Raw genomic sequence first — 26,873 nt, 5'->3', positions numbered from 1 at the left:
TTTGCAGCTATGACTACAATACTTACGGTCGACATAAATCCCAGAACATACTGGATGCTGTGAGTAAGGTTAGGTTAGGTTCAGCGGCAGCCCGATATTTCAGGCTCACTTAGACTATTCAGTCCATTGTGATACCACAGTGGTTAATTTCTCTCTTATCACTGAGTGCTGCCCGATTCTATGTTAAGCTCAATGACAAGGGAACTCCTTTTTGTAGGTTAGGTTAGGTCCAGCGGCAGCCCGATATTTCAGGCTCACTTAGACTATTCAGTCCATTGCGATACCACATTGGTGAACTTCCCTCTTATCACTGAGTGCTGCCCGATTCTATGTTTAGCTCAATGACAAGCGACCTACTTTTTATAGCCGAGTCCGAACGGCATTCCAAATTGCAGTGAAACCACTTAGAGAAGCTTTGAAACCCTCAGAAATTTCACCAGCATTACTGAGGTGGGATAATCCACCGCTGAAAAAGTTTTTGGTGTTCGGTCGAAGCAGGAATCGAACCCACGACCTTGTGTATGCAAGGCGGGCATGCTAACCATTACACCACGGTGGCTCCCACTCCTTTTTGCAGCCGAACGGCGTTCCACATTGCATTGAAACCACTTAGAGAAGCTTTGAAACCCTCAGAAATGTCACCAGCATTACTGAGGTGGCTCCCACTCCTTTATGCAGCCGAACGGCGTTCCACATTGCAATGAAACCACTTAGAGAAGCTTTTAAACCCTCAGAAATGTCACCAGAATTACTGAAGTGGAATAATCCACCGCTGAATAATCCGACCCTGTGTATGCTAGGCGGGCATGCTAACCATTGCACCACGGTGGCTCCCATGTGAGTAAAATAGGTCAAGTTGGAAGTGAAATCGGAATTCTCTCAGTCTCAAAGATGAATCGTGTATTCTTTGGCACAACGGCCCCTCCCGACTACGTGGAGTGTGTACGTTGGATATAAATCCATGAATTCTTAGAGGAGTTGAAATTTCTTTGTCTAAAAGAGGAGCCAGATTCTTTGTCACTAGGGACTGCTATGTGTAAAATAGGTCAGGTTGGAAAGTGGAATCGCGATTCTCTTCATCTCAAATATGAACCGGATATTCTTAGCCCCCCGCCCAGACCCCCTCTTGACTTCCTGAATTATGTACAGTGATCATATATCCCTGAATTTTTAGACATTTTTGTCCGAAAAAAAGAAGTCAGGTTTTCTTTGTTCCCGAATTCTCTCCCTTCTGCCTACACAATGCACTACAATGTGACGAAATCTATCTTTCATAAGAAACATAGGCAAGTAGGCTTTGATGCATAAACACAGGCGAATTTCGTAGGAAAGTAGATCGGTTGGATATACAGTGAATTACCTCACCTAATCCAGGTGATAACAATCTACAAGCATCCTGGTTGGAAATAATTGATGGATAACCTAGAATGGTTGCGAACTTGAGTGTTGGGGAAATTAAGGCTTGAGCGATTCGGAAGATGATTTTTCCTACTTTTGCAATGGATCATAGGGTGAGTGAATACGATAAACCGCCTGCTAGTCTGATATAACTGACGTACAGAGACTCCACATTCAGTCGTCCTTTTCGTACATATATTTTTTATATTTTCTCTTCGTTTTCCTAATCAATCACTGGCAAGGATAGAGTACTTACCCTTTATGAGTATTTACTCGTACCTGATATAGTGCTGAGGGATTATTCAGTCAAATTATGCCATGTCTTGTAGGGTACCCTCTGATACTCTTAGTAGGATACTTATTCGTCTCTTACGTTCCATATTTCTTATCAATCACGTGCCTAATTGACAATCAGGGAATAAGGTGGCATTGAGACATGCATATAGAAGCGATTCATATGACCATTTTTCCTACCCATTGGTGGTCGACTCGTTACTGACAAGCCGAGTGTCTAGATAGATCAAAGTGGTGCTATGCCAGTTGCTTAAGTCGCCCAGACTCATGTCGGTTGCCACACACTTAAGCCAGTATATCAAGCCGAATACTGGGCTCTCACTTCGTCGTTCATGTTAACTAACATTTTGCCCAGTTAAGGGAAAGTCTTATCATACTACATGCACCATCCTCTGATGCTAGTAATCGACACAAATGTGCTCTCAATACCCGGTCATAATTGCCTTGGTCCTCCTGATTGTCGTCCTACTCTGCTTGAGTAGCTCTCCAGTCTTTATCTTATCTGGGTCAACCAATAGTATTTTCGTCGCTCTTCCGACCGTTGCATTGGCCCGCGTTTCCTCTATTGGTTTTGCATCTCTAACTTCACTTCCCTATGTGTCCTAGCTCTTAACTTCAGCTCATTTGCGTTTCCTCTTAAAGGGTAATACGGTCAAAATTTGGTCAAGGTAAAACGCGTGTAAATCGGTGAATTCGTTTATTTAAAAAATCAAATTAAATTTTTTTTCAAGTTCAATTAGTATAAAATTCAGGAAAAATATTCAGTTAGGCTTTCGCTTTTCAAAATCCGAATTGCCGGGCCTCACGCTTGACTCCTGCCATCAGATTTTGTACAGCCACCTTGTCCACCTTCTTCGCCGCAGAAGCCAGTTTGCCTTGAACTGCTGCTCGTCCTTAGCAGTTTTTTTTGGTCTTCTTTAGGTTCCGCTTCTCAATTGGGCGGAGCTCTGGCGTGTTGGGAGGGTTCTTGTCCTTGGGAACCACCTGCACGTTTTTGGCGGCGTACCACTCCATGGCCTTTTTACCGTAATGGCAAGATGCCAAATCCGGCCAAAACAGTACGGAACAACCGTGTTTCTTCAGGAAAGGCAGCAGACGTTTATTCAAACACTCTTTCACGTAAATTTCTTGGTTGACAGTCCCGGAAGCTATGAAATTGCTGCTTTTCAAGCCACAGGTAAAGATGGCTTGCCAAACCAGATATTTCTTTGCGAACTTTGACAGTTTTATGTGCTTGAAAATATCTGCTACCTTTCCTCTTCCTTTTGCCGTATAAAACTCCTGTCCCGGAAGCTGCTTGTAGTCGGCTTTGACGTAGGTTTCGTCGTCCATTACCAAGCAGTCAAACTTCGTCAACATCGTCGTGTACAGCCTCCGGGATCGCGCTTTGGCCGTCGTATTTTGTTTATCATCGCGATTTGGAGTCACTACCTTCTTGTAAGTCGATAGTCCGGCTCGTTTTTTTGGCTCGATGCACGGTTGTAGACGATACACCCAGCTTATTTGCGGCAGCTCGGAGAGATAGGTTAGGGTTTCGCTTGAAACTACCGGCAACTCTCTTTGTCGTCTCAGTGGCTTCCGGTTTTCGATTTCCCCCCGATCCAGACATCCTGGCTGTCGCCAGCTTTGCGTGCGAGTAGCTCGGATTTTCGCGATGCGCGAGCAAAATATTGATACGTCAAGTTTATATTGACCAAATTTTGACCGTATCACCCTTTATTCCGGGATGTCCCGGGATCCTGCCTTTTTCCGATCATGATTTTGCATTCCAATACGGTACTCGATCGAATGTCTGCTATTGTCTTCATTGCTCGCTGGTAATATGTGAAAATATTCACTTTTGTGTCCTTGTGTTATTTCCGAGCCATTTAACACATTTCGTTTGTGACAAAAGTAAAAGATGTCCACAGATATTCCTTTTAATAATATTTTATACCTATATTACAATCTAGCAGAGATTATTTTGATCCGTCCTAAATTTGAATTTAACAGACACTTGTGAACGCCATCTATAGGATAATAGATGTAAACACAGTGTTGCTTCATAGACCAATTAAAATAGAGACATACCTTGATAATTCACCATGGTGTTGTTTATTTGCAGTGCGCATTCATTCCACTCAATTGCGCAGTCAAGTGACTCAAAACGAAAACGAGAATTACCGTACAAATCAGTCAATTTGCATCACAAAAAAGATGTGGATGTATAGAATTTTACATGTTTTCCAATATTTGGTGTTTCATCAAAAGAACAAACGAAAGAAAACAAATTGAAGCCAAATTTAAAAATCACTCAATTGCAGACGAAAAAGAGCCATCTACGGTGTGCAGACAAACTACAGCTCTGTGATTCACTTTCGTTGTCTATACCTTCCTTGGTCTATGGTTGCTTCGGTTGTCAGCTGACTGACAGCTGATATCCATTATGTGAGGGTGTGTGCGTATTTGTAATGTAGCTGTTGCCTATAAAAGGAGAGAAGGGGCAGTTGGTATGTGGAAAGAGGTCTGGAGTGGAGCTATACACGACCAAGGTAACCAGGAGTGGGTTTAAAGGAGTTGAGCACGCAGTAGTGTATTAAGAGGATTTGAATTCCTAGCAGGGTATTGAGGGGAGTTAAGCTCCGAGCAGGATATTAAAAGGAGTTAAGCTCCCAGAGGATGGTAAAGAGGAGTTTAGCACACATTAAGAGGAGTCGCGAAAGTCTATCCCAGCATGGATGAAAACACGTCGTTACACGTAATGGCACGGACTTCTGTCTGCAGTATAGTTATATAGTCTGGTAATCGGTATGGGAACTCGGCATCTGAGTCCTCTACATTTACGCCCAGTCCCGCCCTCTCACATGCAGCCTACACACAAAGAAAATGTCATTAAAATTGAGCCAACGATTGATATGTTATAACGAAAAATTTGAAATAAATCGTCAATAGTACGAAACGTTACGTTGATCAATGGAAAATTCGTTATAATAACGAAAAATTTCATTGTATTAACGAATTTGTTTCATTGGCTCACTTTTAATGATACATTTCGTTAATATAACGAAACTTTTTCTATCAGTGTACTATCTTCGATCCATCGGAGTAGCAGTTATTTTCCTCTGATTCTTCCAGGATCATCTTACTGGTGTTAAAATGTCAAACCTCACATATACGATGTAGTTATAAGAATTTTAATAGCAATTGAACATAGCAATTCGGAGTAATTGTCTGTGATGAAACTCACCATCCTCATATAATAGAAAAAGGCCTTTACGAGTCGGTCTAAGTGAGTCCTTTAACGTAACCTAATTCAAAATTGTCTGGATATGTATTAGGCTAGAGCAATTCCCTACTTCGATGCAATAAAGCTTAAACAATTTTATATAAAATATTGTTTTGAGTAAAGGGAACAGATCTGAATTTCATATATAGATCAGAGGCAACATAGATAATAATCCAGTGGATCTTTATCCCAATAAAATAAATGGGATACATGTAATATGTGTCACTCGTAGATATCTGATGAATTTAGTACTAAAAAACCGCTGTGAAATATTTGAAAAAATTGTTGCCTACTTTTAGGCATTACACAATATAATTTCCATGTAGCACAAGTTAACTGCAATAAAAACATGAAGCCTATCTTTAGGCCATATATTTTTTAAATTTAAATAAATATAAAATACAAAATAACAAGATAACTTACCCCCCAAGACCTCTTCGTTTTGTTGATGATGTAAGAGGATCAGGTTTACTGCGATTATTTGCTGAAAATTAAAAACATAAAATGATAAATTAATAAATAATTATTATTAATAAAATAATAAATTAATAAATAATTATTATTAATAATTCATAAAAACAAATGCATATTAATTACAATAAACTCACTTTGATCTTGTAGGTTGTTGCTATCATTCTTATCCTTGCGCGTTGAACTTGATTTATGCGAACCTGGTGGTGGCTTAAGTATGGATACGGGCACCAAACCCTCTTGCACTGCTGCATCATCACATTGGGGATTGAGACGGACCAAACAAAAATCTGGTTCATTTGCTGTGGGTGCTTCAACAATCTCAACTTGTTGTCCTTTGGTTACACTAAGTTCATTTGAACCCGTAGTGGCAATGTAATCAGCGATTACCCATGTGGCTTCATGTGAACCAATCTATATATTTGAGATGAGGAAAAAAGGAGAGAGAAAAAAAAATCGATAATTATTAATTCTATATTTAATCACACGCACCAATGATTTTACTCTTCAAAAATATATATCTACATATATGAGAGAGTGGAATAAAACGATAAAAAAACACAACATTCCAACAGTCACCTGTATGCATGAAATTTATGTATGCAGTGGATGCCTTAGGCAGGTTCGATTTCAAACTAAAAGTATTATGTCAAAATTTTATTTCTATAGAAAATATAATCAAAAATTTATTTCTATAGAAAATTTTGTCAAAATTTTATTTCAATAGCAATTTTTCTCATAATTTTATTTTAATAGAAAATTTTGTAAAAATTTTATTTTCATGGAACATTTTGTGAAAATTTTATTTCTATAGAACCTTTTGTCAAAATCTTATTTCTATAGAAAATTTTCTGAAAATTTTATTTCTGTAGAAAATTTTCTGAACATTTTATTTCTATAGAAAATTTTCTGAAAATTTTATTTCTGTAGAAAATTTTCTGAACATTTTATTTCTATAGAAAATTTGCTGAAAATTTTATTTCTATAGAAAATTTTCTGAAAATTTTATTTCTATCGAAAATTTTTGCAAAATTTTATTTCTATAGAAAATTTTTGCAAAATTTTATTTCTATAGAAAATGTTTGCAAAATTTTATTTCAATAGAAATTTTTGCAAAATTTTATTTCAATAGAATTTTTTCTCAAAATTTTATTTCAATAGAAATTTTTCTCAAAATTTTATTTTAATAGAAAATTTTGTCAAAATTTTATTTTTATAGAACATTTTGTGAAAATTTTATTTTTATAGAAAATTTTGTCAAAATTTTATTTCTATAGAACATTTTATAAAAATTTTATTTATTGTTGTTGTTTTTTTTTTTATTTTTTTATTTCAGCTTAAAACCATGCATTGACTAAACTACAGGTGTAGCTTAACCAACAGAGGAAAAGAATGTTTGTCAAATTTATTTGGGCAAAGCTCTATAGACTGCAAGATGGTTGGATGGACGCACGTTTCGGAATTACCACATTCCTCATCAGCATCCTCTACTTGCAGCAAAACTATCAACCAATTATCAGAATAAATTCAGGCAGTTCACTAACCCAAAAGTAAACCACACTTGAACCTTCCGAAAAAAGAGGAAGCACACTCAAAATAAACCCAGCCAACTGCACTCAAATCGATGATTTGACGGTGGCAAAGGAAAAGATATATGTTTGTACGAATTTATTTCGGCATAAGCCGGCTATCATGTAAAACCTTTTTTCGGAAGGTTCAAGTGTGGTTTACTTTTGGGTTAGTGAACTGCCTGAATTTATTCTGATAATTGGTTGATAGTTTTGCTGGAAGTAGAGGATGCTGATGAGGAATGTGGTAGGTTAGGTTAGGTGGCAACTCGATGTATCAGGCTAACTTAGACTATTCAGTCCATTGTGATACCACATTGGTGAACTTCTCTCTTATCACTGAGTGCTGCCCGATTCCATGTTAAGCTCAATGACAAGGGACCTCCTTTTTATACCCGAGTCCGAACGGCGTTCCACATTGCAGTGAAACCACTTAGAGAAACTTTGAAACCCTCAGAAATGTCACCGGCATTACTGAGGTGGGATAATCCACCGCTGAAACACTTTTTGGTGTTCGGTCGAAGCAGGAATCGAACCCACGACCTTGTGTATGCAATGCGGGCATGCTAACCATTGCACCACGGTGGCTCCGTGATTCCGAAACGTACGTCCATCCCACCATTTTGCAGTTTATAGGGCTTTGCCCAAATAAATTTGACAAACATTCTTTTCCTCTGTTGGTTAAGCTACACCTGTAGTTTAGTCAATGCATGGTTTTAAGTTAAAATAAAAAAAAACAAAAAACACACAACAACAATGATTAAAGGAAAAAAAACCAACAATAACAAAACAAAACGAATTAAAAAAATTGCATTTCTCTAGAAAAATTTCATCAAAATTTTATTACTATAGAAAATTTTCGTCAAAATTTTATTTCTATAGAAAATTTTATTTCTATAGAAAATGTTTGCCAAGAATTTTTTCTATAGAAAATTTTGTCAAAATTTTATTTCTATATAATATTTTGTCAAAATTTTATTTCTATAGAAAATGTTCGTCAAAATTTTATTTCTATAGACAAGTTTGTCAAAATTTTATTCTATGGAAAATTTTTGCAAATTTTTATTTCTATGGAACATTTTTGCAATATTTTATTTCTATAGAAAAGTTCGTAAATATTTTATTTCTATAAAAAATTTTGTCAAAATTTTATTTCTATAGAAAATTTTGTCAAAATATTATTTCTATAGAAAATTTTTTCAAAATTTTATTCTTATAGAAAATTTACCCAAAATTTTATTTCTATAAACAAGTTTGTCAAAATTTTACTTCTATAGAAAGGTTTCGTCAAAATTTTATTTCTATAGAAAATTTTCCTCAAAATTTTATTTAGTCAAAATTTTATTTCTATAGAATATTTTGTCAAAATTTTATTTCTATAGAAAATTTTGTCAAAATTTTATTTCTATAGAAAATTTTCGTCAACATTTTTGTTCTATAGAATATTTAGTCAAAATTTTATTTCTATAGAAAATGTTGTCAAAATTTTATTTCAATAGAAAATTTTGTCAAAGTTTTATTCTATGGATAATTTTTGCAAAATTTTATTTCTATGGAAAATTTTTGCAAAATTTAATTTCTATGGACCATTTTTGCAATATTTTATTTCTATAGAAAAGTTCGTAAATATTTTATTTCTATAAAAAATTTTGTCAAAATTTTATTTCTATAGAAAATTTTGTCAAAATATTATTTCTATAGTCAATTTTTTCAAAATGTTATTCTTATAGAAAATTTACACAAAATTTTATTTCTATAGAAAATTTTTTCAAAAGTTTATTCTTTTAGAAAATTTACCCAAAATTTTATTTCTATAGAATGTTATGTCAAAATTTTATTTCTATAGAAAATTTTCGTCAACATTTTATTCCTATAGAAAATTTTGTCAAAATTTTATTTCTATACAATATTTTGTCAAAATTTTATTTCTATAGAAAATTTTCGTCAAAATTTTATTCCTATAGAAAATTTTGTCAAAATTTTATTTCTATACAATATTTTGTCAAAATTTTATTTCTATAGTCAATTTTTTCAAAATTGTATTCTTATAGAAAATTTACACAAAATTTTATTTCTATAGAAAATTTTTTCAAAAGTTTATTCTTTTAGAAAATTTACCCAAAATTTTATTTCTATAGAATGTTATGTCAAAATTTTATTTCTATAGAAAATTTTCGTCAAAATTTTATTTCTATAGAAAATTTTCGTCAACATTTTATTCCTATAGAAAATTTTGTCAAAATTTTATTTCTATACAATATTTTGTCAAAATTTTATTTCTATAGAAAATTTTCGTCAAAATTTTATTCTTATAGAAAATTTTGTCAAAATTTTATTTCTATACAATATTTTGTCAAAATTTTATTTCTATAGTAATTTTTTTCAAAATTGTATTCTTATAGAAAATGTACACAAAATTTTATTTCTATAGAAAATTTTTTCAAAATTTTATTCTTATAGAAATTTTACCCAAAATTTTATTTCTATAGACAAGTTTGTCAAAATTTTACTTCTATAGAAAATTTAGTCAAAATTTTATTTCTATAGAATATTTTGTCAACATTTTATTTCTATAGAAAATTTTGTCAAAATTTTCTTTCTATAGAATGTTATCTCAAAATTTTATTTCGATAGACAAGTTTGTCAAAATTTTCTTTCTATAGAAAATTTAGTCAAAATTTTATTTCTATAGAATATTTTGTCAAAATTTTATTTCTATAGAAAATTTTGTCAAAATTTTCTTTCTATAGAATGTTATCTCAAAATTTTATTTCGATAGACAAGTTTGTCAAAATTTTCTTTCAATAGAAAATTTTCGTCAACATTTTTGTTCTATAGAATATTTAGTCAAAATTTTATTTCTATAGAAAATGTTGTCAAAATTTTATTTCAATAGAAAATTTTGTCAAAGTTTTATTTCTATGGATAATTTTTGCAAAATTTTATTTCTATGGAACATTTTTGCAATATTTTATTTCTATAGAAAATTTACCCAAAATTTTATTCCTATAGCAAAGTTCGTAAAAATTTTATTTCTATAAAATATTTTGGCAAAATTTGATTATTATAAAAAATTGTGTCAACATTTTATTTCTATAGAAAATTTACCCAAAATTTTATTTCTATAAAAAATTTTGTCAAAATTTGATTACTATAAAAAATTGTTTCAACATTTTATTTCTATAGAAAATTTTGTCAACATTTTATTCCTATAGAAAATTTTCGTCAAAATTTTTGTTCTATAGAATATTTTGTCAAAATTCTATTTCTATAGAAAATGTTGTCAAAATTTTATTTCAACAGAAAATTTTGTCAAAGTTTTATTTCTCTGGATAATTTTTGCAAAATTTTATTCCTATGGAACATTTCTGCAATATTTTATTTCTATAAAAAATTTTGTCAAAATTTGATTACTATAAAAAATTGTGTCAACATTTTATTTCTATAGAAAATTTACCCAAAATTTTATTTCTATAGAAAATTTTGTCAAAATTTTTTTTCTATAGAAAATTTTGTCAAAATTTTATCTCTATAGAAAATTTTGTCAAAATTTTATTTCTATAGAATGTTATCTCAAAACTTTATTTCTATAGAAAAATTTCTCAAAATTTTATTTCCATAAAAAATTTTCTCAAAATTTTATTTCAATAGAAAATTTTCCCAAAATTGTATTTCTTTTTATGTCTAGAGAAATTGTATTTCTATTCTATAGAATAGCCTTAAGCAGTTTCAAATATTTGCAACAACAAACAATGTTTCTGCATAAATGACTCCTTATATTCAGCCCCATCTAATATCTATATATGAGTGAACACACGAATATTGGTATTCATTTTGAATTCAAGTTTATAAATAAAGAAATATATACATAGACAAAAAACGGGAGCTGTCATCAACAGAAACATATCACAAACCCCCCACTTATTCATATCAACATGAGGCGAAACATATACCTGGAAGAGCATCATTATCAATAACATGGTGTTTACATGATATCCTTATTTCGAATAAGCCCATGCCATGCCCACCATAGATATAAAAAACCTGATAAGTTAGAGGAAATTTGGGTACACAAGCCAATATTACTTTAACATACTAACAACTACACACATTAGATTTGTATGACATCTTATTGGAAGAGATTGAGGTTTACTAATACAAGTGACATAGGAAATTTCCTTTGCTCTCTCGAACATTACATCCACCATGGTTTCATTCAAACATGCATCCCACACTCACACATCCTTCCAACCACATTGATGGAATAGCTCTCAAAGACTTTAATAGAAACTAAGAACATCTGAAGCGAAGGACACGTGTAGATTGAAGATGGAATTTAATAAAATTGTAAGTCGACAAGGACGTTGCTTTGGAACGTTTGACAAACGATTTAACAGTATTAGGTGGGAGGACGGGACAGAATAATATAGTAACAGCGATTTAAAATGAGGTTTTAATCGATATTGGGAAATCTACCGAAAAACAAAAAAATGCATTACTAAATTATTTTTTTATTTCTGTATTTTATTTTTTATTTCTATAGAAAATTTGTTAAAATGTAATTATATAGGAATTATTCTAACAATGTTATTTATATCGAAATTTTTGTCAAAAATTTACTTCTATACAAAATTTTTGCAATATTTTAATTCTATAGAAGATTTTTGAAATTTTTCATTATTACTATAGAAATATTTTAGCAACATTTGATTTCTATTAAAAATGTTTCCAAATTTTATTTCTATAGAACATTTTGTCAAAATTTGGTTTCTTTAGAAAATTTTGTCAAGATTTTATTTCTATAGAAAATTTTGCTAAAATTTTATTTCTATAGAAAATTTTATTTCCATAGAAATATATTTTTCAAGATTTTAATTCTATAGAAAATTTTGTCAAAATTTTTTTCTATAGAAAATTTTCTCAAAATTTTATTTCTATTGAAAATTTTCTCAAAATTTTATTTCCATAGAAAATTTTGTCAAAATTTTATTTTTATAGAAAATTTTGTCAAAATGTTATTTCTATAGAAAATTTTCTCAAAATTTTATTTCTATAGAAAATTTTGTCAAAATTTTATTTCTATAGAAAATTTTGTCAAAATGTTATTTCTATAGAAAATTTTCTCAAAATTTTATTTCTATAGAAAATTTTGTCAAAATTTTATTTCTATAGAAAATTTTATAAAAAGTTTATTTCTATAGAAAATTTTGTCAAAATTTTATTTTTGAAAATTTTATTTCTATAGGAAATTTCTGGAGACTATGAAAACAGGAATTTTCATAAAAAGAAAATTAGGAAATATGATGTTATATTTATATTTTTCATTTACTTAAATTAAAATAAATTTTGTTTAATTTTCTATTATACACATAATTTAAATTCATTAGATTGTATTTTTAATAAGAACTTGTATATGGAATTAGTATCCCACAAAAAAAAATGATAAACATAAATGTATGTGTGGTTTTTTTATCGCAACACAATTTCTGATTAATAATTGACATATTTAAATTCCATTACTTCAAAAAAAAAAAATAAATAAATAAAATTAAATTCTCTATTACCACATAACCACGAACTGACATTGTCAAGATTATGATCAGAAATTTAAAATCGTAACCTAACTATCTATGACTCTTCAGACAATTTCACTTTCGCAGAAATTGTTACTAAGGGAGATTATTGCTACACGGAGAGAAAATAATGTTTTCATATATTTAAGGAGGAAAATATGCGTTTGCGAATTACTTTTCCAAAATATTATTTCAATAGAAAACTTTTGCAAAATTTTATTTCTATAGAGAATTGTTGTCAAAATTTTATTTCTGTAGAAATTTCACAGAATTTTGTGTAAAATGTGGGTATATTAGATCAAGATGACACACTTAAATATCATATTAAATGTATTCTATGTGGAAACTATCGAATCAATTGGAGGAAACTCTCGTTGAAAATGGGTCTAATATATGAAACATTCTACCATATTTTCCCCACTCTGGCGTACATATATATGGGAGCTATATCTAAATATGAACCGATTTTGACCAAATTTGGCATGCATAGTTAGAATAATAATCCTGCTATCTCAGCAAAAAACATAAATGGGAGAATAATTTTGTCCTCCGTGGTCATATGGGTGTAAATCGGCCGAAAGATATATTTGGGAGCTATTCAACCAAAATTATCACGCTTAACGATACTACTCATACATACTCGTTGTGCAAAATTTGAAGCAAATCATGGCAAACCTCTTGCTTTTGAGGCCATATGAGTCTAAATCGGGCGAAAAATATATATGGGAGCTATATCTAAATCTGAACTGATTTTAACCAAATTTAGCACACTGACTTATACTCTTAAACGTACTCCTTGTGCAAAATTTTAAGCAAACCAGGGCAAAACTCTGGCTTTTGACGCCATATTAGTCGAAATCGGACGAAAGGTATATATGGGAGCTATATCTAAATCAGAACCGATTTCAACCAAATTTAGCACAATTAACAACACTATTAAACGTACTCCTTGCAAAATTTGAAGCGAATCAGGGCAAAACTCTGGCTTTTGAGGCCATATAAGTTCAAATCGGACGAAAGATATATATGGGAGCTATATCTAAATCGATACCGATTTGGCTGATATTTTGCACATCTTACGAAAGTCCCAAAATATTTGGCTGGCCGAAATTTTGAGAAAATACGTTGATAAATACGTCAATTATGACCAGATCGGTGATAAATATATGACAGCTATACCAAAATCAATAGCGATTATCTTTGAGCCAATGTAAAACTCTGTGCCAAATTTGAGGACGATCGGACTTAAACTGCGAGCTGTACTTTGCCCACAAAATTACATATACAGACAGACAGACGGACATCGCTAAATCGACTCAGAACTTAATTCTAAGACGATCGTTACATACAAATGCACAAACTTATTATACCCTGTACCACAGTAGTGGTGAAGGGTATAAAAAGTGGATACTATTTCGGATATTTTAGCAAGAATTTTGGCGGGTGCAAATAAAGGTAGTGAACGACTAATAATGGAGAACCTACACTAAATTATGGTATTGCATGTAACTTATACTCTTTTCTCACTGTGTTTATAAATTATCATTTCGAAATGTAGGAATGTTTTAACAAATTCAATGATACAAAAGCTGCTCAACCAAAAATGAACATTTTATTTCTTTAGAAAATTTTGTCAAAATTGTATTTCGTTAGAAAATGTTGTCCAAATTGTCCATAGACAATTTTGTCAAAATTTTATTTCTATAGAATATTTTATTTGTATAGAAAACTTCCTGAAAATGTTATTTCTACAGAAAATGTTGTTCACATAGAAAATTTTGTAAAAATTTTATTTCTATAGAACATTTTCTGAACATTAGATTTCTTTAAAAAAAAATGTTCTGAACATTTGATTTCTATAGAAAATTGTCTGAACATTTGATTTCTATAAACACTTTCTGAAAATGTTCTTTCTAACGAAAATTTTCTGAAAATTTTATTTCTATAGAATTTTTTTGAAAAATTGTTTTTTTCTGAAAATTTGCTTAAAATTTTATATCTATAGAAATTTTTTGCATAATTATTCTATAGAACAACGGTTAATTCCAGAGAAAATTTTCTGAAAATTTTACTTCTATAGAAATTTTTTGAAAAGATTTATTCTTATAGAAAATTTTATAAAAATTTTAAAATTTTCTGAAAATTGTATTGCTATAGAAAATTTTCTGAAAATTTTATTTCCATAGAAAATTTTCTGAAAATTTTATTTCCATAGAAAATTTGCTGCAAATTTTATTTCCATAGAAAATTTTTTGAAAATTTTATTTCTATAGATAATTTTCTAAAAATTTTATTTATATAAAAAATTTTCTAGAAATTTTATTTCTATAAGAAAATTTTCTTAAAATTATAATTCTATACACAATTTTCCCAATATTTTGTTTCTATAGAAAATTTTCTCAGAATTTTGTTTCTATAGAAAATTTTGTCAAAATTCTATTTCTATAGAAAATTTTGTCAAAATTTTATTTCTTTAGAAAATGTTGTCCAAATTTTATTCCCATAGAAAATGTTGTCAAAATGTTATTTCTATAGAAAATTATTTCTATAGATAATTTTCTAAAAATTTTATTTATATAAAAAATTTTCTAGAAATTTTATTTCTATAAGAAAATTTTCTTAAAATTATAATTCTATACACAATTTTCCCAGTATTTTGTTTCTATAGAAAATTTTCTCAGAATTTTGTTTCTATAGAAAATTTTGTCAAAATTCTATTTCTATAGAAAATTTTGTCAAAATTTTATTTCTTTAGAAAATGTTGTCCAAATTTTATTCCCATAGAAAATGTTGTCAAAATGTTATTTCTATAGAAAATTGTACTTCTATAGAAAACTTTCTGAAAATTTCATTTCTATAGAACATTTGATTTCTATAAAAAAAAAATGTTCTGAACACTTGATTTCTATAGAAAATTGTGTGAACATTTGATTTCTATAAACATTTTCTGAAAATGTTCTTTCTAACGAAAATTTTCTGAAAATTTTATTTCTATAGATTGTTTTAGTTTTGTTTTGTTTTTTTTTTTTTTTTGAAAATTGTTTTTTTTTTTTTTTTTTTGAAAATTTGCTTAAAATGTTATATCTATAGAAAATTTTTGCAAAATTATTCTATAGAAAAATATTTATTTCTATAGAAAAATTTCTGAAAATTTTATTTCTATAGAATTTTTTTGAAAAGATGTATTCCTATAGAAAATGTTCTAAAATTTTAAAATTTTCTGAAAATTGTATTACTATAGAAAATTGTATTTCCATAGAAAATTTGCTGCAAAATTTTATTTCCATAGAAAATTTTATTTCTATAGAAAATTTTCTAAAAATTAAAAAAAAAATAATTTTTAAACATATTTGCACAATTTTTTTATGAAAGTTTTTTATAGAAACGTTTTGTAAAAGTTGCTATAGACAATTTTTGTTAAATTTTTACGATTTCTATAGAAAGTTTTTGCAAATGTTTTCCATACAAAATAATGTAAAAATTTTATTCTTATAGAAAATGTTTGTCACAAACTTTTAATATTTTCAAAATTCAATTTGGTCATTATTTAAGTTTTTTTTATAAATATTCAAGTACATACACATACAGAGACACATACACTCTCACACAGATATACATGTAAAAATATTTAAAATTCAATTGCAAACCTTGATTTGATTGCTGGATTGCCGTGAGAATAAACGAAACGAGTTGGGTGTATCGATGGTATGTTGTCGAGATAAACCTAAATTTTTGGCCACACTACTTTGTCGGCCCCATGGTAAAGATATTTTTCGACGAGTTTTATTTGGTTTATTATTCACTGCGGAGGCGGTTGTGGAAAATTCAAAGGGGGATGTGAAAGATTTATCAGCTGATACAGTGGCAGGAGCCGATGATTGTAGTGGAGTATGACAATCACTTTCATGTTTGGTGGGAGAATCTTCACCGGATACTGAAGTTCCTGTTGAGGTTTCATCGCAATTTTTTTGTTTCATCGATGAGCGTTTTCGTTCTTTGTCTTTCTTTTTACAACTTCCAGTGGAATCGGTCTTAGTATCACCACCACCACCAGCTGGATCCGAATGATCTATGCTATGTAGGCGTTCAACGAAAAAATTTCTCACGCTCTTCATTGTGGGGGTTTATTTAACAAACTACTCTAGATAATTAACTTCCAAAAAATACGGACGGTTTGAGTAAATATTGTTTCTGTTTTAATTTTTGAAAATTAGGATTTCCTTAGATTTTAGTTTTTTCTTCTTTAGATTGGCTATTACTTAATCACAGTACGTATTTATTTTTTTCAAGCTTAGAGCTTATTTTTTTGGTATTTATTCTTTGTGCTTCACGTTTCCTTGGCTTCACTTTAAAATAAATAAAAAATAAAAATAAAACTTTAAATTTTTTTCATAAATTTTATTCTAACCCTTGGACTCTCATTGTGTTACTGCAATGCGCGCGGTATAGATTACTATGATAATGAAGATGTCGTTGTCGTCGTCCCCGTTGCCATAAGCAATGAGAGCCCTACTGTCCGTAGCATTTGTTTTCAGGTTGTTGCTTTTACTGTTTGTGCACCAATTCCATATAAGATTTGTTTGTTCTCATTTAATTTCAATTAACTTAATTCACATTCACTTGTAAAGAAAACCGAATATCTCACATAAGTTATTATCTCATTGCCATGATGATGATGATGACGATCATCCATGGACTACTGTGCATTTCTATAAGAGAGTAGTTTGTGTAAGCGCTGTTGGGGATTGTGGATTTGAAATTATTTATGCATATATTTTTTTTCTTGTATTTATTCGCCCCAAGAACCAGGAAATTTGTCCTCTGGAGATTTAGTGGCTTACCTACTCACTCCACTCACTTGCTCATTCATTCGTGTACATTGAAGCTCAATTGAGGGTATTTAACTTTCGAAAGGAAACCAGAACTTTTAAAGATTTAATATTTGATCAAATATTTGTGTTAAAACAAAATTTATTTATGATAAATTAAATTAATCCGCATTGCAACATACTATAGCAACGAAAATTTCAGAATTTTTTCTTTTTTTATTTCTATATAAATTGTTTTCACAAAATTATCTATAGAAATAAAATATTGAGAAAATATTGTAGAGAAATAAAATGTTTAGGCAATTTTCTACAGAAATAAAATTTTCAGAAAATTTTATACAGAAATAAAATTTTTACAAAATTTTCTATAGAAATAAAATTTTGGCAACATTTTCTATAGAAATAAAAATTTCAGGAAATTTTCTAAAAACAAAATTTTCTATAGAAATAAAATATTGAGAAAATTTTCTATAGAAATAAAATATTGAGAAAATTTTCTATAGGAAAATTTTCTAGAGAAATACAATTTTCGGAAAATTTTCTAGAGAAATAAAAATTTTCAGAAAATTTTCTAGAGAAATAAAATTTTGAGGAAATTTTCTAAAAACAAAATTTTCTATAAAAATAAAATATTGAGAAAATTTTCTATAGAAATAAAATATTGAGAAAATTTTCTAGAGAAATAAAATTTTCGGAAAATTTTCTAGAGGAAAATTTTCTAGAGAAATAAAATTTTCGGAAAATTTTCTAGAGAAATAAAATGTTCAAAAAATTTTCTATAGAAATAAAAATTTCAGAAAATTTTCTATAGAAATAAAATTTTCAGAAAATTTTCTATAGAAATAAAATTTTCAGAAAATTTTCTATAGAAATAAAATTTTCACAAAATTTTCTATAGAAATAAAAATTATAGAAAATTTTATATAGAAATAAAATTTTTAACCAATGAAAATATTTTAGTTTTTCATATTCATAGGAAAGGGGAGAAATGTTTTGAGGTTTAGCTATTCTATGTAAAACAAGAAAATATCAATATGGTTCAATAGTTACAATTAATTCTGGGAAATTTCCATCAAAACTATAGCTAAAAGGGGATAACTTGTTTACAATATGAATGAAGGGATTGCAACAAAAATTTAATATGTGAATTCATTTCTTTATTTGCTTTTCTTTCGTATGCATTCCAGAGACATATTGAATGTTCTTGTTGCGTATGATTTATATTAATTGAAATTTTCAATTAAAATTACTCATACTTCATGGTGGCTCAGATTGTAATTTTTTTTATTTTGATTTTTGCACAAAGGCAATTTTTATTTCCATTTCAATCTTATATAATTTACAAATAACCTATATGTAGTAATATGATTAATTTTGTTACCCAGCCATAAAGATTTCAGGGTCTAGAAAATAAAAAATTTATAGCCACAATATGAAATTTCGGTCCTGACTTCAATAAATCTAGAAATATTCGTACAATGTCGCTTTGAATTAAAATTACTTATACCTCACGGTGGTCCCGATTATGACTATGTCGAAGAACATTGAACACTTATATAAAAACTTTATATTATAACGATAGTCAATCAATGTTACAAAATGTTTACAAAATGAAATTTTCGAATCTAGAATGACATAATAAAATTGAGAAACACTCATAGAAATAAAATTTGGGCAACATTTTCTATAGAAATAAAAATTTCAGGAAATTTTCTAAAAACAAAATTTTCTATAGAAATAAAATATTGAGAAAATTTTCTATAGAAATGAAATATTGAGAAAATTTTCTAGAGGAAAATTTTCTAGAGAAATAAAATTTTCGGAAAATTTTCTAGAGAAATAAAATGTTCAAAAAATTTTCTATAGAAATAAAAATTTCAGAAAATTTTCTATAGAAATAAAATTTTCAGAAAATTTTCTATAGAAATAAAAATTATAGAAAATTTTATATAGAAATAAAATTTTCAGAAAATTTTCTATAGAAATAAAATTTTTGGAAAATTTTCTATAGGAATAAAAATTTCAGAGAATTGTCTGCAGAAATAAAAATTTCTATAGAAATAAAATTTTCTATAGAAATAAACTTTTCAGAAAATGTTCCATAGAAATAAAATGTTCATAAAATATTTCTATAGAAATAAATTTTTCAAAAAATGTTCTATAGAAATAAAATGTTCATAAAATATTTCTATAGAAATAACATTTTCAGAAATTTTTCTACAAAAATAAAATTACAATCATATGACGTTAAAATGTTCCAAATTACACACACACATGAATACCCTTTAATTGTCCCTAGGCATAGGCAGTATATCTTATTAATTTTAAGAAAATTCTGCTATTATGACCTTTGTTGGACCCATTTGTATGGATTATTTCAAAGAAATATTTTTTTTTTCAAAAAAATTTTCTACAGAAATGAATTGTTTTTAGAGAATTTTCTATAGAAATAAAATTTACAGAAAATTTTCTATAGAAATTAGATTTTCAGAAAATTGTCTATAGAAATTAGGTTTTCAGAAAATTGTCTATAGAAATATTTTTTTTTTTCAAAAAAATTGTATACAGAAATAAAATTTAAATTTAAAAATTTTCTATAGAAATAAATTGTTTTTAGAGAATTTTCTATAGAAATAAAATTTTTAGAAAATTTTCTATAGAAATAAAATTTTCAGAAAATTTTCTATAGAAATAAAATTTTTAGAAAATTTTATATAAAAATAAAATTTTCAGAAAAGTTTCGATAGAAATAAAATATTTCAGAAAATTTTCTATAGAAATTAGATTTTCAGAAAATTGTCTATAGAAATTAGGTTTTAAGAAAATTGTCTATAGAATTTTTTTTTTTTTGTTTCAAAAAATTGTCTACAGAAATAGAATTTAAATTTAATAATTTTTTATAGAAATAAATTGTTTTTAGAGAATTTTCTATTGAAATAAATTATTTTTAGAGAATTTTTTATAGAAATAACATGTTCAGAAAATTTTCTGAAAAAATAGATTGTTTTTAGAGAATTTTCTATATAAATAAAATTTTCAGAAAATTTTCTATAGAAATAAAATTTTCAGAAAATTTTCCATAGAAATAAAATTTTCAGAAAATTGTCTATAGAAATAAAATTTTCAAAAAAAAAAATTCGGAAAATTTTCTATAGGAATAAAAATTTCAGAGAATTGTCTGCAGAAATAAAAATTTCTATAGAAATAAAATTTTCTATAGAAATAAACTTTTCAGAAAATGTTCCATAGAAATAAAATGTTCATAAAATATTTCTATAGAAATAAATTTTTCAAAAAATGTTCTATAGAAATAAAATGTTCATAAAATATTTCTATAGAAATAACATTTTCAGAAATTTTTCTACAAAAATAAAATTACAATCATATGACGTTAAAATGTTCCAAATTACACACACACATGAATACCCTTTAATTGTCCCTAGGCATAGGCAGTATATCTTATTAATTTTAAGAAAATTCTGCTATTATGACCTTTGTTGGACCCATTTGTATGGATTATTTCAAAGAAATATTTTTTTTTCAAAAAAATTTTCTACAGAAATGAATTGTTTTTAGAGAATTTTCTATAGAAATAAAATTTACAGAAAATTTTCTATAGAAATTAGATTTTCAGAAAATTGTCTATAGAAATTAGGTTTTCAGAAAATTGTCTATAGAAATATTTTTTTTTTTCAAAAAAATTGTATACAGAAATAAAATTTAAATTTAAAAATTTTCTATAGAAATAAATTGTTTTTAGAGAATTTTCTATAGAAATAAAATTTTTAGAAAATTTTCTATAGAAATAAAATTTTCAGAAAATTTTCTATAGAAATAAAATTTTTAGAAAATTTTATATAAAAATAAAATTTTCAGAAAAGTTTCGATAGAAATAAAATATTTCAGAAAATTTTCTATAGAAATTAGATTTTCAGAAAATTGTCTATAGAAATTAGGTTTTAAGAAAATTGTCTATAGAATTTTTTTTTTTTTGTTTCAAAAAATTGTCTACAGAAATAGAATTTAAATTTAATAATTTTTTATAGAAATAAATTGTTTTTAGAGAATTTTCTATTGAAATAAATTATTTTTAGAGAATTTTTTATAGAAATAACATGTTCAGAAAATTTTCTGAAAAAATAGATTGTTTTTAGAGAATTTTCTATATAAATAAAATTTTCAGAAAATTTTCTATAGAAATAAAATTTTCAGAAAATTTTCCATAGAAATAAAATTTTCAGAAAATTGTCTATAGAAATAAAATTTTCAAAAAAAAAAATTCGGAAAATTTTCTATAGGAATAAAAATTTCAGAGAATTGTCTGCAGAAATAAAAATTTCTATAGAAATAAAATTTTCTATAGAAATAAACTTTTCAGAAAATGTTCCATAGAAATAAAATGTTCATAAAATATTTCTATAGAAATAAATTTTTCAAAAAATGTTCTATAGAAATAAAATGTTCATAAAATATTTCTATAGAAATAACATTTTCAGAAATTTTTCTACAAAAATAAAATTACAATCATATGACGTTAAAATGTTCCAAATTACACACACACATGAATACCCTTTAATTGTCCCTAGGCATAGGCAGTATATCTTATTAATTTTAAGAAAATTCTGCTATTATGACCTTTGTTGGACCCATTTGTATGGATTATTTCAAAGAAATATTTTTTTTTTTCAAAAAAATTTTCTACAGAAATGAATTGTTTTTAGAGAATTTTCTATAGAAATAAAATTTACAGAAAATTTTCTATAGAAATTAGATTTTCAGAAAATTGTCTATAGAAATTAGGTTTTCAGAAAATTGTCTATAGAAATATTTTTTTTTTTCAAAAAAATTGTATACAGAAATAAAATTTAAATTTAAAAATTTTCTATAGAAATAAATTGTTTTTAGAGAATTTTCTATAGAAATAAAATTTTTAGAAAATTTTCTATAGAAATAAAATTTTCAGAAAATTTTCTATAGAAATAAAATTTTTAGAAAATTTTATATAAAAATAAAATTTTCAGAAAAGTTTCGATAGAAATAAAATATTTCAGAAAATTTTCTATAGAAATTAGATTTTCAGAAAATTGTCTATAGAAATTAGGTTTTAAGAAAATTGTCTATAGAATTTTTTTTTTTTTGTTTCAAAAAATTGTCTACAGAAATAGAATTTAAATTTAATAATTTTTTATAGAAATAAATTGTTTTTAGAGAATTTTCTATTGAAATAAATTATTTTTAGAGAATTTTTTATAGAAATAACATGTTCAGAAAATTTTCTGAAAAAATAGATTGTTTTTAGAGAATTTTCTATATAAATAAAATTTTCAGAAAATTTTCTATAGAAATAAAATTTTCAGAAAATTTTCCATAGAAATAAAATTTTCAGAAAATTGTCTATAGAAATAAAATTTTCAAAAAAAAAAATTCGGAAAATTTTCTATAGGAATAAAAATTTCAGAGAATTGTCTGCAGAAATAAAAATTTCTATAGAAATAAAATTTTCTATAGAAATAAACTTTTCAGAAAATGTTCCATAGAAATAAAATGTTCATAAAATATTTCTATAGAAATAAATTTTTCAAAAAATGTTCTATAGAAATAAAATGTTCATAAAATATTTCTATAGAAATAACATTTTCAGAAATTTTTCTACAAAAATAAAATTACAATCATATGACGTTAAAATGTTCCAAATTACACACACACATGAATACCCTTTAATTGTCCCTAGGCATAGGCAGTATATCTTATTAATTTTAAGAAAATTCTGCTATTATGACCTTTGTTGGACCCATTTGTATGGATTATTTCAAAGAAATATTTTTTTTTTTCAAAAAAATTTTCTACAGAAATGAATTGTTTTTAGAGAATTTTCTATAGAAATAAAATTTACAGAAAATTTTCTATAGAAATTAGATTTTCAGAAAATTGTCTATAGAAATTAGGTTTTCAGAAAATTGTCTATAGAAATATTTTTTTTTTTCAAAAAAATTGTATACAGAAATAAAATTTAAATTTAAAAATTTTCTATAGAAATAAATTGTTTTTAGAGAATTTTCTATAGAAATAAAATTTTTAGAAAATTTTCTATAGAAATAAAATTTTCAGAAAATTTTCTATAGAAATAAAATTTTTAGAAAATTTTATATAAAAATAAAATTTTCAGAAAAGTTTCGATAGAAATAAAATATTTCAGAAAATTTTCTATAGAAATTAGATTTTCAGAAAATTGTCTATAGAAATTAGGTTTTAAGAAAATTGTCTATAGAATTTTTTTTTTTTTGTTTCAAAAAATTGTCTACAGAAATAGAATTTAAATTTAATAATTTTTTATAGAAATAAATTGTTTTTAGAGAATTTTCTATTGAAATAAATTATTTTTAGAGAATTTTTTATAGAAATAACATGTTCAGAAAATTTTCTGAAAAAATAGATTGTTTTTAGAGAATTTTCTATAGAAATAAAATTTTCAGAAAATTTTCTATAGAAATAAAATTTTCAGAAAATTTTCCATAGAAATAAAATTTTCAGAAAATTGTCTATAGAAATAAAATTTTCAAAAAAAAATTCGATAGAAATAAAATATTTCAGAAAATTTTCTATAGAAATTAGACTTTCAGAAAATTGTCTATAGAAATTAGGTTTTCATTTCGTCTATAGAAATATTCAAATTTTCATTTTGTCTATAGAAATATTAATTTTTTTTTAATTGTCTACAGAAATAAAATTTAAATTTAAAAATTTTCTATAGAAATAAATTGTTTTTAGAGAATTTTCTATAGAAATAAAATTTTCAGAAAATTTTCGATAGAAATAAAATATTTCAGAAAATTTTCTATAGAAATTAGATTTTCAGAAAATTGTCTATAGAAATTAGGTTTTAAGAAAATTGTCTATAGAATTTTTTTTTTTTTTTTGTTTCAAAAAATTATCTACAGAAATAGAATTTAAATTTAATAATTTTTTATAGAAATAAATTGTTTTTAGAGAATTTTCTATTGAAATAAATTATTTTTAGAGAATTTTTTATAGAAATAACATGTTCAGAAAATTTTCTGAAAAAATAGATTGTTTTTAGAGAATTTTCTATAGAAATAAAATTTTCAGAAAATTTTCTATAGAAATAAAATTTTCAGAAAATTTTCCATAGAAATAAAATTTTCAGAAAATTGTCTATAGAAATAAAATTTTCAAAAAATTGTCTATAGAAATAAAATTTTCAAAAAAAAATTCGATAGAAATAAAATATTTCAGAAAATTTTCTATAGAAATTAGACTTTCAGAAAATTGTCTATAGAAATTAGGTTTTCATTTCGTCTATAGAAATATTCAAATTTTCATTTTGTCTATAGAAATATTTATTTTTTTTTAATTGTCTACAGAAATAAAATTTAAATTTAAAAATTTTCTATAGAAATAAATTGTTTTTAGAGAATTTTCTATAGAAATAAAATTTTCAGAAAATTTTCTATAGAAATAAAATTTTCAGAAAATTTTCTATAGAAATAAAATTTTCAGAAAATTTTCTACAGAAATAAAATTTTCTATAGAAATAAAATTTTCAGAAAATTTTCTATAAAAATAAAATTTTCAGAAAATTTTCTATAGAAATAAAATTTTCGGAAAATTTTCTATAGAAATAAAATTTTCAGAAAATTTTCTATAGAAATAGAAATTTCAGAAAATTTTCTATAGAAATAAAAATTTCAGAAAATTTTCTATAGGAATAAAAATTTCAGAGAATTTTCTATAGAAATAAAATTTTCTATAGAAATAAACTTTTCAGAAAATGTTCTATAGAAATAAAATGTTCATAAAATATTTCTATAGAAATAAATGTTCCATAGAAATAAAATTTTCATAAAATATTTCTATAGAAATAAAATTTTCAGAAATTTTTCTACAAAAATAAGATTACAATCATATGACGTTAAAATGTTCCAAATTACACACACACACATGAATACCCTTTAACTGTCCCTAGGCATAGGCAGTATATCTTATTAATTTTAAGAAAATTCTGCTATTATGACCTTTGGACATATTTGTATGGATTATTTCAAAAGCTTTCAAATTGCATACATGAGTAAACAGTAAACCAAATAAATGACTGTGACAATCAGTCATTTATTTGGTTTGTTCATCCTTTCAAATCGTTTCGTTAAAGAAAAGATTCTTATATACAACATTATGATCAGAGTACTACACAGAAACATTTATCACCAAATTAAAATTTTGTAAAATTTTAAAAATATTAAATTATTTTTAAATTTAAAATTAACGTTGGTGATTAATTCCAACATCTCTGTGATGGAAGGAATTTCAATAAAAAATTAGTTGGATGAATTAATTTCTTGATTGAAGACACACAATGTTTTATTTTTTTTTTTTTGTACATTGAAATAGCATAAGATATTAAATTCATTTTCAGGCGAATGAGTAATTTTAATTGGTAAAGAAAGATTTATTTAAACAAACAAAAAATCAACAAATGTAAAAAAACTATTGGACAATTTAACAAAAACGTGAACTGGCTCACTTCAATTGCTGCAGTGGTTTTATTACATTTAATACTGTAGTGGTTTTATTACATTTTTTTCTGTTTGCATAAAACTTTACTTTTTCCACAATTAAATCCACAAAAGATTGGTTATTTAGTAGTAATTCTATTTGATTAACAATTTAATATCAATCAAACAATTCGAACTTACATAATGGAATGTAGAGAATAGCTGCATAGTTTTCATTTTCATATAACCAATGAAAATATTTTAGTTTTTCATATTCATAGGAAAGGGGAGAAATGTTTTGAGGTTTAGCTATTCTATGTAAAACAAGAAAATATCAATATGGTTCAATAGTTACAATTAATTCTGGGAAATTTCCATCAAAACTATAGCTAAAAGGGGATAACTTGTTTACAATATGAATGAAGGGATTGCAACAAAAATTTAATATGTGAATTCATTTCTTTATTTGCTTTTCTTTCGTATGCATTCCAGAGGCATATTGAATGTTCTTGGGCAAGGCAATTGTTGCGTATGATTTATATTAATTGAAATTTTCAATTAAAATTACTCATACTTCATGGTGGCTCAGATTGTAATTTTTTTTATTTTGATTTTTGCACAAAGGCAAATTTTATTTCCATTTCAATCTTATATAATTTACAAATAACCTATATGTAGTAATATGATTAATTTTGTTACCCCATAAAGATTTCAGGGTCTAGAAAATAAAAAATTTATAGCCACAATATGAAATTTCGGTCCTGACTTCAATAAATCTAGAAATATTCGTACAATGTCGCTTTGAATTAAAATTACTTATACCTCACGGTGGTCCCGATTATGACTATGTCGAAGAACATTGAACACTTATATAAAAACTTTATATTATAACGATAGTCAAACATTTCAATGTTTACAAAATGAAATTCTCGAATCTAGAATGACATAATAAAATTGAGAAATAC

At 26.3% G+C, this 26,873-nt stretch overlaps 2 protein-coding genes across 2 annotated transcripts in view; both read right to left on the bottom strand.

Moving 5' to 3' along the window:
• LOC142233404 (uncharacterized) overlaps window positions 1-1,961 on the bottom strand; it is a 29,378-nt gene extending 27,417 nt beyond the window's left edge. The window contains exon 1 of the mRNA XM_075304302.1: window positions 1,873-1,961. Within this exon, the coding sequence (XP_075160417.1) occupies window positions 1,873-1,961 (89 nt within the window). The remainder of the gene's footprint in view (window positions 1-1,872) is intronic.
• Window positions 1-26,873, bottom strand: part of trio (trio Rho guanine nucleotide exchange factor) — a 217,648-nt gene that overhangs the window by 104,164 nt on the left and 86,611 nt on the right. Inside the window, exons 7-8 of the mRNA XM_075305861.1 lie at window positions 5,566-5,842; window positions 5,381-5,441 (exon numbers count right to left, since the gene is read on the bottom strand). Coding sequence (XP_075161976.1) covers window positions 5,381-5,441; window positions 5,566-5,842 — 338 coding nt within the window. The remainder of the gene's footprint in view (window positions 1-5,380; window positions 5,442-5,565; window positions 5,843-26,873) is intronic.

The sequence above is a fragment of the Haematobia irritans genome, chromosome 4, assembly GCF_050003625.1.
Source record: "Haematobia irritans isolate KBUSLIRL chromosome 4, ASM5000362v1, whole genome shotgun sequence".
NCBI lineage: Eukaryota > Metazoa > Arthropoda > Insecta > Diptera > Muscidae > Haematobia > Haematobia irritans.
The sequence above is the reverse complement of the archived record's forward strand: the minus strand, read 5'-3'. Positions and strand labels throughout refer to the sequence as shown.